The sequence below is a fragment of the Pan troglodytes genome, chromosome 1 (genome assembly GCF_028858775.2).
Source record: "Pan troglodytes isolate AG18354 chromosome 1, NHGRI_mPanTro3-v2.0_pri, whole genome shotgun sequence".
NCBI lineage: Eukaryota > Metazoa > Chordata > Mammalia > Primates > Hominidae > Pan > Pan troglodytes.
This window is the reverse complement of record NC_072398.2, coordinates 199,952,086-199,967,729: the sequence shown is the minus strand read 5'-3', so window position 1 is coordinate 199,967,729 and position 15,644 is coordinate 199,952,086. Positions and strand designations below refer to the sequence as shown.

Here is a 15,644-nt window from a genome sequence, read left to right as displayed (position 1 = left end):
CTCTACTAAAAATACAAAAAATCAGCCAGGTGTCATGGCATGCACCCGTAGTCCCTGCTACTTGGGAGGCTGAGACAGGAGAATTGCTTGAACCTGGGAGGCGGAGGTTGCAGTGAGCCAAGATCATGCCACCGTAATCCAGCCTGGGTGACAGAGCAAGACTCTGTCTCAAAAATTTTAAATAGGAGCACCTACTACATGTAGAATGTTGGGGATTTGATTGTTCTCCCTCTCCCTCTCCCGTCTCCCTCTCCCTCTCCCGTCTCCCTCTCCCCTCTCCCGTCTCCCTCTCCCGTCTCCCGTCTCCCTCTCCCGTCTCCCGTCTCCCGTCTCCCGTCTCCCGTCTCCCGTCTCCCGTCTCCCTCTCCCGTCTCCCTCTCCTTTCCACGGTCTCCCTCTCATGCCGGGCCGAAGCTGGACTGTACTGCTGCCGTCTCGGCTCGCTGCAGCCTCCCTGCCCGATTCTCCTGCCCCAGCCTGCCGAGTGCCTGCGATTGCAGGCGCGCGCCGCCACGCCTGACTGGTTTTCTGTTTTTTTGGTGGGGATGGGGTTTCACTGTGTTGGCCGGACTGGTCTCCAGCTCCTAGCCGCGAGTGGTCTGCCAGCCTCGGCCTCCCGAGGTGCCGGGATTGCAGACGGAGTCTCGTTAACTCAGTGCTCAATGGTGCCCAGGCTGGAGTGCAGTGGCGTGATCTCGGCTCGCTACGGCCTCCACCTCCCAGCCGCCTGCCTTGGCCCCCCAAAGTGTGGAGATTGCAGCCTCTGCCCGGCCGCCACCCCGTCTGGGAAGTGAGGAGCGTCTCTGACTGGCCGCCCATTGTCTGGGATGTGAGGAGCCCCTCTGCCTGGCTGCCCTGTCTGGAAAGTGAGGAGCGTCTCTGCCCAGCCGCCATCCCACCTGGGAAGTGAGGAGCGCCTCTTCCCGGCCGCCATCCCATCTAGGAAGTGAGGAGCGTCTCTGCCCGGCCACCCATCGTCTGAGATGTGGGGAGCGCCTCTGCCCCGCCGCCCCGTCTGGGATGTGAGGAGCGCCTCAGCCAGGCCGCGACCCCGTCTGGGAGGTGAGGAGCGTCTCTGCCTGGCCGCCCCGTCTGAGAAGTGAGGAGACCTTCCGCCTGGCAACCGCCCCGTCTGAGAAGTGAGGAGCCCCACCGCCCGGCTGCCACCCTGTCTGGGAAGTGAGGAGCTTCTCCGCCCGGCAGCCACCCCGTCCGGGAGGGAGGTGGGGGTCAGCCCCCCGCCTGGCCAGCCGCCCCGCCCGGGAGGGAGGTGGGGGGTCAGCCCCCCACCCGGCCAGCCGCCCCGTCCGGGAGGGAGGTGGGGGGGTCAGCCCCTCGCCCGGCCAGCCGCCCCGCCCGGGAGGGAGGTGGGGGGATCAGCCCCTCGCCCGGCCAGCCGCCCCGTCCGGGAGGGAGGTGGGGGGGTCAGCCCCCCGCCCGGCCAGCCGCCCCATCCGGGAGGGAGGTGGGGGGCTCAGCTCCCCCACCCGGCCAGCCACCCCGTCCGGGAGGTGAGGGGCGCCTCTGCCCGGCCGCCCCTACTGGGAAGTGAGGAGCCCCTCTGCCCGGCCAGCCGCCCCGTCCGGGAGGGAGGTGGGGGGCTCAGCCCCCCACCCGGCCAGCCGCCCCGTCCGGGAGGGAGGTTGGGGGGTCAGCCCCCCGCCCGGCCAGCCGCCCTGTCCGGGAGGGAGGTGGGGGGGGTCAGCCCCCCACCCGGCCAGCCGCCCCATCCGGGAGGGAGGTGGGGGGCTCAGCCCCCCGCCCGGCCAGCCGCCCCGTCCGGGAGGGAGGTGGGGGGGTCAGCCCCCCGCCCGGCCAGCCGCCCCGTCCGGGAGGGAGGTGGGGGGCTCAGCCCCCCGCCCGGCCAGCCGCCTCGTCCGGGAGGTGAGGGGCGCCTCTGCCCGGCCGCCCCTACTGGGAAGTGAGGAGCCCCTCTGCCCGGCCACCACCCTGTCTGGGAGGTGTACCCAACAGCTCATTGAGAACGGGCCATGATGACAATGGCGGTTTTGTGGAATAGAAAGAAGGGGGAAAGGTGGCGAAAAGATTGAGAAATCGCATGGTTGCCGTGTCTGTGTAGAAAGAGGTAGACATGGGAGACTTTTCATTTTGTTCTGTACTAAGAAAAATTCTTCTGCCTTGGGATCATGTTGATCTGTGACCTTGCCCCCAACCCTGTGCTCTCTGAAACATGTGCTGTGTCCACTCAGGGTTGAATGGATTAAGGGTGGTGCAAGATGTGCTTTGTTAAACAGATGCTTGAAGGCGGCATGCTCGTTAAGAGTCATCACCACTCCCTAATCTCAAGTACCCAGGGACACAAACACTGTGGAGGGCCGCAGGGTCCTCTGCCTAGGAAAACCAGAGACCTTTGTTCACTTGTTTATCTGCTGACCTTCCCTCCACTATTGTCCTGTGACCCTGCCAGATCCCCCTCTGCGAGAAACACCCAAGAATGAGCAATAAAAAAAAGAAAAAGAAAAAGAAAAAAAAATTTTTAAATAAAGTAAAACAAAATAAAAGGTATAAATTTCAAAAGAGTCATTGCCCATTATGATGATCAAGAATGAATTCACTAAGTATACATAAGCCAGTCTATCACTGGAGTTCTTTTAATTAGGAATCTATTCTGCAGAGACAGCTGAGTGCAAAAGCTAAATGAAAACAGAATCCATTAAGTCTCCTGTAGGGTACATGAAGAAAAAGAAAATTCAAAAATAAAAAATAAAAACACAAACAGATCCAAATGTGTGCATATAGTATCAAAAGTTTAAGTTTTATGCATTCAAAGGGTATTGAGGCTGCCCTGAAGATCCTCTATAGGCTGCTGGGCGACAGTAAGAGCAAAAAGAGCAATCAAGTTGAGATAAGAAGAATTTGGTAGCTTTTAAATTTTAGGACAACCAGGTCAGGTGTGGTGGCTCATGCCTGTAATCCTAGCTCTTTGGGAGGCTGAGGCGAGCAAATCGCTTGAGCCCAGATTTTCAAGACCAACCTGGCCAATATGGTGAAACCCCGTCTCTATCAGAAGTACAAAATTAGCCAGGTGTGGTGGCAGGCGCCTGTGATCCCAGTTACTTGGGAGGCTGAGGCACGAGAATCACTTAAACCCAGGAGATGGAGGTTGCAGTGAGCCAAGATAGTGCCGCTGCGCTCCAGCCTGGGCAACAGGGCAAGACTCTGTCTCAAAAACATAAATAAATAAACAAATTTTAGGACAACCACAAATTAGATATTAGATAGAATTGCAACTTGATGACTACCATTAAACTTCAAAACGCACAGGGTTTTCCTGTTTTCTGCACACACCAAAGAATACAACCCTGTCTGTCAACGACTTCATCCTAGAAACCAAGCACATCAAAAGATATCATTCATACTTTCATAAAGCAAGTCCATTAAAGAACATTCAGAAATACTGTTAGCACCTTACACTCCATGTTATTTTGTCATGAATTAACCTGAACAGGCTCCCATACACGTGCCCTTCTGAATCTGAAAGTAAAGGTTTCTTTATACCCTTCACATTTTGTTAATGGAACAGAGCCAAGAAACTTCTCTACTGTCTTCATAAAACCTGACAGACTGACAGTAAAGTATGTTGATAAAATGATGAAATTCCCAGAGTGAATCGGGCTTTTCTGCATGATACAGGAACAGCATATAAGGGATGTTATGTTATCTACAGGTTACCTATAAATAAGGTCATGTGTTTTTACATATGAATAAACTACACAAGGTTTTTTTTTTTTTTAGATTCAGAGAGCAAATGTGCAGGTTTGTTACATGGCTATAATATATTGTGTGATGCTGAGATTTGGGCTTCAACTGAACCTGTCACCCAAATAGTGAACATAGTTACCCAATAAGTAGTTTTTCAACCCTTGCCTCCCTCCTTCCCTTTCCCTTTCTGGAGTCCTCAGGGTCTACTGTTCCCTTCTTTATGTCTATGTGTACCCAATGTTTAGTTCCCACTTACAAGTGAGAACATGTGGTATTTGGATTTCTGTTCCAGTGATTAATTCACTTAGGATAATGGACTCCAGCTGCATCCATGTTGCTGCAAAGGACATAATTTCACTCTTTTTTTATGGGTGTAGGTGTACCACATGTTCCTTATCCAATTCACTGTTGCTGGCCACCTAAGTTGATTCCACGTCTGTGCTATTGTGAATAGTGCTGCAATAAACATGCAAGCGCAAGTGTCTTTTTGGTATAACAATTTATTTTGACTACATGGTTTGATCTATAGCATAACCACATTCATTTTATAATAGGTCTTCACTTTAATAATTACATATTACAGTACTTGTGAGCCCAGTATACAAAAGATAAGCTCCAGACCCCTCAGGATACTGTAAAGTTCACAAATACAATGATGAGAACATCTAGATTACTTCATGACCCCCTCACACCCCCAAAGCAGGAAGCAAACAGCCCAACTGAGATAACAAAGAATACTCTGCATCAAGATGGGACCAAATACTCTAATGAACCCACACCCAGTTAGCCTCAGGGAATTTTAAATTTTTGATCTGAAAAAGACAAGGATCTCAATCCTGAGTTCCCCTTTTCCTTCATTATAGGAAACAAATATTTCATAGATATGCCTGCTATGTATATAGGGAATACAACACAGAAAATAAACTTTTGCTACATGCTTCACCACAATGAGAACCACATCATGCACCAATTAATCAAAATACAATGGATTTGCTTTGATGTTCTGGTTCCTTATTAGCAAGGTTACAGTAACCAAGAAGGAATTACACACAACATAGTTTAATACCAGCTTGAGAAAGCAATGTAACAAAAGTAATTCTATTTTTCTAAACATCATTATGTCTGGTTACTGTATATATAATGAGGATATATTTCCATGCTCCAACAGATGGCCCAGAGAAAGTACCATCGATCTGTAACAACGTAACAACTATATTAAACAAAAGATCCTTTATTTAAAAATGCCTTTATATATCGGATTCAATTTGGGTTAACAGCACTGCTGATTTATTGTTTGTCTTCTATATTTTTGCAAAAGTAGCTAATGAATAGCTTTTAAATGTACATATTTGCAGACAGCCTGAATATATGCTTTCAGTTTTGTCTGTTCTTTATTCTCTCCCTGTACACTCCAACATCCCTGAGAGCAGAAAAGTCATGTGAACAGAAAATACAACCAATATTTACTAAATTGAACTGAGCTCCCTTAGGGGATAGACAAGGATACCAATTTCTGATGTAAAAGGAAAAATAAAGAGGAAACTATGCTTAGGAAAAAATATTTACTGATATATGATTCTTTCAATACGATATATTTAGCAGCTATTGTTTACAAAGCACATTATTAGCTGAAGCCCCACCCTCAACAAACTTTTGTATGAGAAAAAAGAAAACATCACCGTATATACACAAATCATTATGTATAAAACAAACTGGGCCATGATTGTTGAAACAGTACTTGAGAGTCCAGTATGCAAAAGATAAAGCCCAGACCATCTGGGTATCATCTGGGGCTTTGATAAGCCGCAGATCATCATTTGTATCATCTTTGTAAGAATACTACAAATCACTTGCTACTTGAATTCCCCTTCATAGCTTCTAATGGGAGGGAGCAAAAAAGCTTTAATAGGGGAGCTGATATCTGAAGCTAAATCTTGAATAAGTAGACTGTGAATATGCAGAAACCAACCAGAAAAACTCAGGATTTGAGTTATAAGAGATCTGGGTTCAAACAGAGGCTTAATGATTACATTAACTTCTCTAATCCTTGTTCACCCCATCTAAAAAAAAGGGCATCATAATATTGCAGGACCACCCTAAAAACTGTAACATACATGAGGTGATTAGCATAGTTCTGGGAAAATTGTATACACTCAATATTTTGTAGCTATTATTACTTCCGAGCCTAGAAAAAAAAAAAAAAAACGAATTTGAAGATAATCCCCATCTTGACACTTAAGAATTTAGCTGGAGTCATTTAATCTTAGGGCTCATTCTGCTCATCTAAAAAAAAAATGGGAATAATATCTCTCAAAAACCTACTGGGAGATTCATATCGATAATGATATCATATAGATCATTATATTGAAAAGTGTTACCATTTATTAGTCTTCCCTCCAATAAAGCATGCTAGTATGGATAAAAGAGTAACATTTTAGCCAAAGGAGGTTGATGAAAGGGAAGAAATTTAATGAAGACAAAGTAAGCAGCATGTGGATCTTCTGCTGCAAGAGTATGATTTGCTGCATTCAAACATTCCAAGACAGCTTAACATCTACATACAGTAGTATGTTCCCGGTCTTCCCAGTGCAGGTTAGAAGACAGACAGAAGAATGGGTGGGGTTTGCACATTGGTCTCAAAGTCAGGACAGACCTGGGAACTACGTTCCAAATCAGTTATGACCACATTTCCTGGGTTAGAAAACACCTTCTCCTATCTCGTTCCTCAAAGTGCCCAATCCCAATCCCAAAATTATTATTTTGGGTCCCAGGAACTTCCTCAAACAATACTGATAAAAAGGTCACTTTACCTCTAACAGTCATTAACCTAAAATAAGCCATCTACCAAGATCTTGTTCCTCCAGACCACTTGGCATGGTTAGCTGTTTTTTCTAAAATAAACACTTCCTTTCAAGAGCAAGATGTCAAAAAAATACCCAAAAAACATAAAGTTAAGGGAACTAGGGTGTTTTTACTATTCCTATTGTACGCGAAAGCTACATTTTGGCTGGGCGCAGTGGGTCACGCCTGCAATCCCAGCGCTTTGGGAGGCAGAGGCAGGTGGATCACTGGAAGTCACGAGTTTGAGACCAGCCTGGCCAACATAGTGAAACCCTGTCTCTATTAAAAAAAAATACAACAAATTAGCTGGGAATGGTGGCACACACCTGCAGTCCCAGCTACTTGGGAGGCTGAGGCAGGAGAATTGCTTGAACCCAGGAGGTTGAGGTTGCAGTGAGCTGAGATCGCACCACTGCACTCCAGCCTGGGTGACAGAGTGAAACTCCACCTCAAAAAAAAAAAAAAGGCTACATTTTGAGGAAAAAGGGGAATTAATTACACTGCTTGGTCACATATTTTTATATTAATATACCTCAAGGCATTATTAATTTTTCATCCCTTCAGCAAGAAAGTCTATATGATTTTGCTGGCAGACATCTTTCCAAAACTCAATCCATTTTGGAGTCAACTGTGCTGCTTTTATGGCACCCTAATTGCAAAGAACTGCCAGTGTTAATTTAAGGTAGCCCTCCCAGAGCTGTGGATTCTAGAAGTACTTTTAGCTATTCAAAAGCCTCCAATTCTATTAAGAGACTGTTTGCCATAATAGAAAGATGTGGAAAAAAAATTTAACAGATTTAGTCTCCATACTGGAGTCAGGCTAATACTTGCCTTGACTCCAGTATTACCATCCCATGAACTCTGATGGACACTTCAATCTCTTGGGCAGCTGCAGACAGTGAATAAGTCACTTTAAAGAACCCAATGAGGCCAGGCGCCATGGCTCATGCCTGTAATTCCAGCACTTTGGGAAGCCAAGGTGGACGGATCACAAAGTCAAGAGATAGAGACCATCCTGGCCAACATGGTGAAACCCTGTCTACTAAAAATACAAAAATTAGCTGGGCGTGTGGTGGTGTACATCTGTACTCCCAGCCACTCAGGAGGCTGAGGCAGGAGAATCGCTTGAACCCGGGAGGCGGAATTTGCAGTGAGCCAAGATCGCGCCACACTTCAGCCTGGTGACAGAGCGAGACTCTGTCTCAAAAAAAAAAAAAAAACCCAATGAAAAGTTACAAAATCTCTAAATCACAGGGGGAAAGTCAATCTAAAAGGATATCTTTTAGACACTCTCTACTATATCCTAAAAAGGCCAGAACAATTCCTCTTTTCTGTCTTTTTAAAGAGAGAAAGAAGGGCAAGCTCCCAGAATCTTAGACCTGAAAAGGTCCTAGGAAACTATCTAGTCCAACATCTTTGTCTTACGGGTAGAAAAAAGTAAGTGCAAAGAAGATGAATGTTTGAACCTAGGCTCTAAGAAGTTGTGGCGTCAGAGTTCTGGCCCAATCCAATGCTACCTCTATCCCACCAAATTTTGCCTTTCTTTGGATTAACAGCTCACCCAAATCACTATCCAATTCCTCCCTCTATAAGCCACTCTGCTATCCCACACCTATGGATCAAGTACTATATAATGTCTAATGAGAATATAAAGCTACAATTTAAATATATCTCAGGTTATCCTAATTCCTGTGAATAAGGTAGGATTTGTTATCACTCTGTATATAGGAGCACTTTCTAGATTTCCTTTGTCAGGTTTACAAACTTGTTATAATCAAGGGTATGTTTTTCTATGCTTCAGCTTTCTAAGACAAAGATGAAGAGTCACATATCTAAATATAATCCATTTGTTGTAGAAATAAGCTAGTATTCACTACTATTTTAACTTCCCTGGAAGTTGTCAAGTTCACTACACATAAAACATTAAAGAATCTTAAGGGAAAAAAAGGTCCTTGATTTTTAAAAGTTAAAAAACCAATTATGCGAACAAAGTACCTTTCTGTCAAACTCTCAAAGTACTTTCCAACTACAACTTCTTTTTTAAAAATGCATCCTTTTCTAGGTCATGAACAGTAACAATGCTGCCAACCTAAAGGTGGAGCAAACAGGTTATGCAAGATCATAAACCAAACCAATTTAGAAATAGAGCCCAGAAGCCCAAGGTCAGTGAGCCTTCCTCTCTACTACAAACATCCTTTTCTAGAATCCTCGATTAGCGGACTGATCTCTTCATATATAAATAAAAGCTGCTAAAGTATGTGCCTTTAAACTTCTCAGGGCTTTAAGCCAAATGAAAGGGGCTAAGAAGGAAAGTAGACAAAATTTTTAAATAATTTGTGGCCTTGATCCTAAGATCTTTTCCTATCTTCTTTTTTATATTAGCTTTGTAGAATAGGAAGCACATAAAGCACTTGTACTGTGAGTCCTTCAGCTAAGAACAGCTTGGAGAGTGATATTTTTAAGTAGTCACCTCTTAGCAAGATTTCTTCTAAGAAATACTCTAAACCTTTCAAAGTGACACCAAGAGGCCAACAGTGGCTTTGAAGGAAAAAAAATGTAACAAGAGTCAACCAGCACTAATTTTCAACTACTAGAAATCAATTACTTTGAATGGAACCAATTCTATTTGAATTCTAAAGACTCCATACATTCTTTACATAACTAGCATTTACCCTAATGACTCACACAGATGCACACGCGCATAGGTGCCCACACATCCACAAAGAAACCAAATAACTGAAACGAAGATATGGTGCCTAGCTTAAAAGTCATGCAATTTACTTCTAGTGTTTATATGGGTAAATACTGGTTTGTTTTTTGTCTTTTTTTTTTTTTTTTTTTTTTTTTGAGACGGAGTCTCACTCACTCTGTTGCCCAGGCTGGAGTACAGTGGCACTATCTGGGCTCAGTGCAACCTCCACCACCTGGGTTCAAGTGATTCTCCTGCCTCAGTCTCCCAAGTAGCTGGGACTACAGGCGCACACCATCACGCCCAGCTAATTTTTGTATTTTTAGTAGAGATGGGATTTCACTATGTTGACCAGGCTGGTCTCAAACTCCTGACCTCAGGTGATCTGCCCACCTCGGTCTCCCAAAGTGCTGGCATTCCAGGCGTGAGCCACCACGCCCGGCCAGTAAATACTGTATTTATACACACTCCCTCTCAGAGATGTTTTATTGCTAAAAAGGAAGAAAATTTAATGAAGTTAATTAGAAGCTGTTCTTTTTTATTATAAAAGCTTATTTTCCACCGGGCACGGTAGCTCACGCCTGTAATCCTAGCACTTTGGGAGGCCGAGGCAGGCGACTGCCTGAGCTCAGGAGTTCAAGACCAGCCTGGGTAACACAGTGAAACCCTGTTTCTACTAAAATACAAAAATAAAATTAGCCGGGCATGGCGGCATGCACCTGTAGTCCAAGCTACTTGGGAGGCTAAGGCAGGAGAACTGCTTGAACCCAGGAGGCGGAGGTTACAGTGAGCCGAGATTGTGCCACTTCACTCTAGCCTGGGTGACAGAGTGAGACTCAGTCTCTTAAAAAAAAAAAAAGAAAAGGAAAAAAAGCTTATTTTCATTTTTTCTTTTGTGCTGTTCTCCCGTTGCTGCAAAAAAAATTCTCTTAATCTGTACCTATCCAAAGCCTAACTAAACTAGAAGATGCTTTTTAAGGAATATCTCTCCTCCTCCACTGAAGTCTAACTAGTCCTGTCAATAATGATCCTGCCTTCTCTGAACTCCAACCATACATAGAAAAAAATTTACTCTTTCTGTTTATATGTATATTCATTCTTTCCTTAACTAGCTAAAGAAAGAACTCCTTGAATACAGAAACCTCACTCCACACTTAGGAAATGTTTTACCTCTCAATTATTTTACAAACATTAACTTCATTTACCCTAATTAAGGGCACATGCCTTGCAGTGGGAGGAAGCCAGGGAAGAATCCTATCACTTACTAGATGTGTTACCTCTGGCAAATTATTTCGTCTCTCTTGGCCTTTTTCCTTATCCGGATAATAGAACTGTCCTCATAGAGTTATTAATCAGATAATGCATAAAAGCCCCTTAGCATCTACCTATGGTTGATAAATGGTAGTTGTTACTGTTACTTGTGAATAGTGGGGAAAGGAAGAAGAATGACACAGCATTACTGATGGAATATACTGTTTTGTTATTAACATATGCCTATATTCATGCCCAAGGAATTATATACATATACCACACACACACACACAAAAAAAGGCGTTTCTGGAAGAAGAAAAAAATGATAAAAAAAGAATTGAACACTGTCAACTTGTCATTTAAATAAACTTTACCCTCTACTGAAATTGTTTGCTAATCAATTAAAATTAAGCATTCAGTGATTATAAACTGTTGCTCACAAAACAATAATAGGGCATTATTCTTATCTTGTATCATTAATTTTTTAAAAATAAAAACAGGCTGGACACAGTGGCTCATGCCTGTAATCTCAACACTTTGGGAGGCCAAGGCAGAAGGATCACTTGAGCCCAAGATTAGTCTGGACAACATAGTGAGACTCTGTCTCTATTTTTATAAAAAATTCAAAAAAGAAAGAAAAACACCTGGAATTGGATTTTTGGTGGAATACACCAGCTTAGAATTATAGGAGTAAGAAAGACAATAAATATAGTTTCTCTTTCTATACTTAATATCCAACAAATATGTTAACTTTCTGTTCAAATCTGCTCCAAAAACTTAGTGACAAAGACTTTTAGACTTTCTAAACCATACAGGGTTTATTGATTTGCATTGTGTCAGTGACATTAGGCAGGCACAGGAAACACAAGGACATCTCCCAATCATCTCCTAAAGCTCTAGGAGGAAAACAGACCAAAAATGCATGAACTCAAGATGATAGGACACTGGACTCTGTGGCCACAAGAAGATTCAGAAAGTTGGAAACAAAATCTTGTAACAAAGAAATTATGGATCTCAGTTTAAACATCAACAATTTTTAACTGTTCACTGCCTAACCACAAAGGCAATCAAGGAGTATTTGCTTCAAACTCAGAAGAGTAATTATCCTAATTTTGACCTCAGAACCTAGCACAGTGCCTGGGGATCAAATATTTGCTGAATCAAAGAACAAATGTATCTAATAAATGGTATAAATGAGGACCCTAGAATAAAGTAATTCTCCCTCTTGTGAAATATTAAAATCGATGTAGGAGCTATCAAATATTAGATACACAAAAAATGAAATGGAAGAGAAAATCTAACGTTACTTTCCAGAACAAGAGAGCCACAACAAATGTCACTTGTGGGCCTGTGGTATTTTAAGTAGTTAATTCAAACTGTATATTCTACCTTTGTCATCAATACATGCTTATTGTCACAGCTACAATAGCCAGCAGTTGGCTACATGTTAGATATCTATACTCCCCCCCTTCCTTTTTAAGACTTACAGCAACCCTCTCTATTGATGTAATGGATAAAAGTAAATTTTGTTTCTGCAAATTTTAAACATTACAGTCAAAGCAAAATTCTTATTTCTGAATTTCCTGTAATGGATGACTGGCTCAGGTCTCTACCTTCTGTAATTCCTCCACTAGAAACCTAACAACTTCCCTTTCACAATGGAGCTCTAAACAACTTCCTCAAAAAAGGCACTACTCTAAAAATAGGTTACTGACATTTTCTGATTAGCAGCCAATCTAAGACTCCCTTTGCCATTGGCGGGGGGGTGGGTTGGGGGAAAACCTAGCCACTGGAAAATGAAGTAAAGGTTGGCCTTTTATTTAATGCATATAAAATTAAAATACTTCTTAAACTTTTAATGTCTCAATTTATAGCTAACATTAATATTCAATAATTTGTGCTCACATTTTGGCTACTTTGTTTTGAAGACATTAGGTTATGGTTAACATTCTTCTTTTAATGACATAGTTTTGGCAAAATTCTCCAGCATCCCGTTCCTATCATGAGAATGGCAACAAGGAAAAGCAAGCACATATTTCTGGAGACTAGATTTGGACACATTTGATGAAAGACAACTCCAACCTTCCCTTAAAAACAGACCCACTTTTCTGACACACCAGTTCACTTACCTCTCCCATCGCTCTTCCCTCCAGAGCAAGTGCTTGAAAATCATGATTCAGTTCATCCATGGAACGCACCTATTGTTTAGAATAGAGAAGGAAAAATCTTCAAGTCAGCATCTTGAATTTTACATACACATTACACACAATTGAAAATTTATTCTATGTTTACTTTCAGACATTGGCAAAGACAATAGCAATGATCAAGTGACTAAGAGATTAAACATCCACTTACCTTTAACCATCAGGGTTCAGCAATGACCCCTACTTTCTCCCCTCCCATTCCCTTATATTTGCAAAACATGAAAAACACAAAATCCAAATGAATGAAAAAGCAAATTCCATCATGAGAATTATGTTAGCTATTTTTCATACTTTTTAATTTAATAAGACCAACATTCTGAAGAGCAATGATGCCTTCAAGATGACTATGTGACCTAATGAGTCAAAAGATCATGGCTCCTCCCCAGTTGTGAACAGTTAAGTTAAATTAGGGAGTGCATTTGATTCAATCCACTATTTCTCTTTGGTAAACCTCAGGAAAGGGGGATGCAAACCCTATAATGAAGTATCCCAATATCTCTCCATATTGGGAGATCCCTGGGGGCTCCCCAAACCTAACCAGGGGGAGAAAATAACATGTCACAAGAATCCCTCCAAACCTTACTCATTGTTAAATGTAATCCTACCTACAGCATAACAATCTCTTTAGGCTTCAATTTACCTATCTCCAAAGCCATTCCTACAAGGTAATAACATCAAGGATGATGTGTGAAATAGATTATTCAAAACAGTTATAATTCAACTAGTTTACTGGTCTTCTTCGTTATGAGCAGCAAGCATGTCTCTGCTGTCTGAGGCTAGAGTCACCACCTACCCCTGGGCAAGGGATTCAAGAGTACATTCCTTTGTTTATTAAAGACGTAGGCTCCCAGCCTGAACATGGCAAAATTCCCCTCTCTACAAAAAATACAAAAATTAGTTGGGCTGTGGTGGCACACACCCAGATACTCAGGAGGGTGAGGTGGGAGGATCACGTAAGCCCAGGAGCTAGAGGCTGCAGTGACCCGTGATCGCACCACTGGACTCCAATCTAGGTAACAGAGGGAGATCCTTTTTCAAAAAAAAAAAGGCTGGGCGCAGTGGCTCAAGCCTGTAACCCCAGCACTTTGGGAGGGCGAGGCAGGAGGATCACTTGAGATCAGGAGTTCGAGACCAGCCTGGCCAACATGGTGAAACCCTGTTATCTACTAAAAATACAAAAATTAGCCGGGCATGGTGGCAGGCGCCTGTAATCTCAGGAGGTTGAGGTGGGAGAATCACTTGAACCCGGGAGGCAGAGGTTGCGGTGAGCCAAGATCGCGCCATTGCACTCCAGCCTGGGTGACAGAGCAAGATTCTGTCTCAAAAAAAAAAAAAAAAAAAAAAAAGATGTAGGCTTTGCTCTTCTGCCTACATGAAAAACAATGTTGACTACCTGAAGCAGGAGTCTCTCAAACTCCTTCCTCTGATCTCCACTACCTTCCAATGTCTGTTTACAATTTCTACCACTGGATAAACGTATTGAGGGTCAAGTTAGGGCCAAGCAATGAGAGAAAAGAGTATGGAGAACATGAGCCAGAATACAATTAAGAGAATCAGTTTAAGAATTTTATTTGAGGCAAGATCACTAAAGCCCAGGAGTTCAAGACCAGCCTGGGCAATGTAGTAGAGTACCCTGTCTCTACAAACAAAAATTTAAAAAATAAAAATAAAAATAAAATAGCTGGGCACGGTGATGCACGCCTATGGTCCCAGCTACTCCGGAGGCTGAGGTGGGAAGATAGCCTGCACCCGGGCAGTCGAGGCTGCAGTCAGCGGAAATCACGCCACTACACTCTAGCCTGGGTGAGAGTGAGACAGTCTCCGGAAAAAAAAAAAGGATTTAATAACATGCTGCCTAGCTGCCTATACATTATATCACCTAAGAATCTTAACTGTCAGAACTAACACTGCAAAAAGATACAGTTGCATTATTGTTTTCAATCACATATTTTAAAAACCCACAGCCAATACTATGCTACAAATGAGACACACCGTATCACTAAGATACAAAAGATTGGGAATGCTCACTAAAAATTGAAATTTATAAAACTCAAAGTAAGAGTAAAGTTCAGTTAGTTACATGAGCACAAAGAGACAGACAAGGCTTATAATATTGTGGTGTTTTAAAAAGGCCCTGAAATAGGAGCTATGATCATTTTACATGGTGTTTACATTATTAGATGAGCACAATAAATAGACTCATAAACTGTATATAATAAAAATAAAGGAGGGTAGGGAGGATGAAGACAGGATGTTAGCTAGGAACTCTACACATGTTATATGAAATGATAAACCTTTAGGCCAGCATTAACATTGACAAAGCATGGAAATCAAATGCACAAAGCTCTGTATCTAGCTCTTTCTGTGGAATCTAATTATACATTTAAATAGAGCTAGACATTTCTTGGAAATCCAAAAATCTACAAATACAGTTTCAACCAGAAATATTAAAAATTCTATTTATATGTCCCAAGGAAACTAAGTAGGAGGAGTAAGAAAAAAAGTATGCACTGTGTATATTTATGTAGCCATCACAACAACCTCACAGTGATTATTCCCATTTTAGAGATTAGGAAACTGATCCTCCGAGAAATGCCTTCTCCAACCATTGTTAGGTAGGGGAAAGCATAGGAGGAAACTAAGGCTCAGAGCACTTACATGGCACTGCCAGGATCTTAATCCAAGTCTTCCCATTTAAAGTTCAAGGCCCTTTCTGTACCACCAAGCTGCCCCCTTGCAGTCAAAGGAAGTTTCCACCTCCAATATTCTATTATTTTACTACATAAAACTGCTGTCAGTCTCTGCTGTGGGCTTCGATGAATGTGCTCTCTTGGTCTTGCCTTTGCTTTTCACTATCTCTTCCCCTACCTTCAAAACTTGCTCATCCTGCCCTTGTAGCATTTTCCATTCCTTTCTACACTACCTTCCTGCCACCA

The 15,644-nt window shown here is 42.8% G+C and overlaps 1 protein-coding gene across 50 annotated transcripts in view; it reads right to left on the bottom strand.

The window, feature by feature from the left end:
- PUM1 (pumilio RNA binding family member 1) overlaps positions 1-15,644 on the bottom strand; it is a 136,979-nt gene that overhangs the window by 86,616 nt on the left and 34,719 nt on the right. For all 50 annotated transcript variants that reach the window (XM_009452446.3, XM_001157169.5, XM_009452426.3 and 47 more), the window contains exon 3: positions 12,634-12,702. In XM_009452446.3, the coding sequence (XP_009450721.1) occupies positions 12,634-12,702 (69 nt within the window). The remainder of the gene's footprint in view (positions 1-12,633; positions 12,703-15,644) is intronic.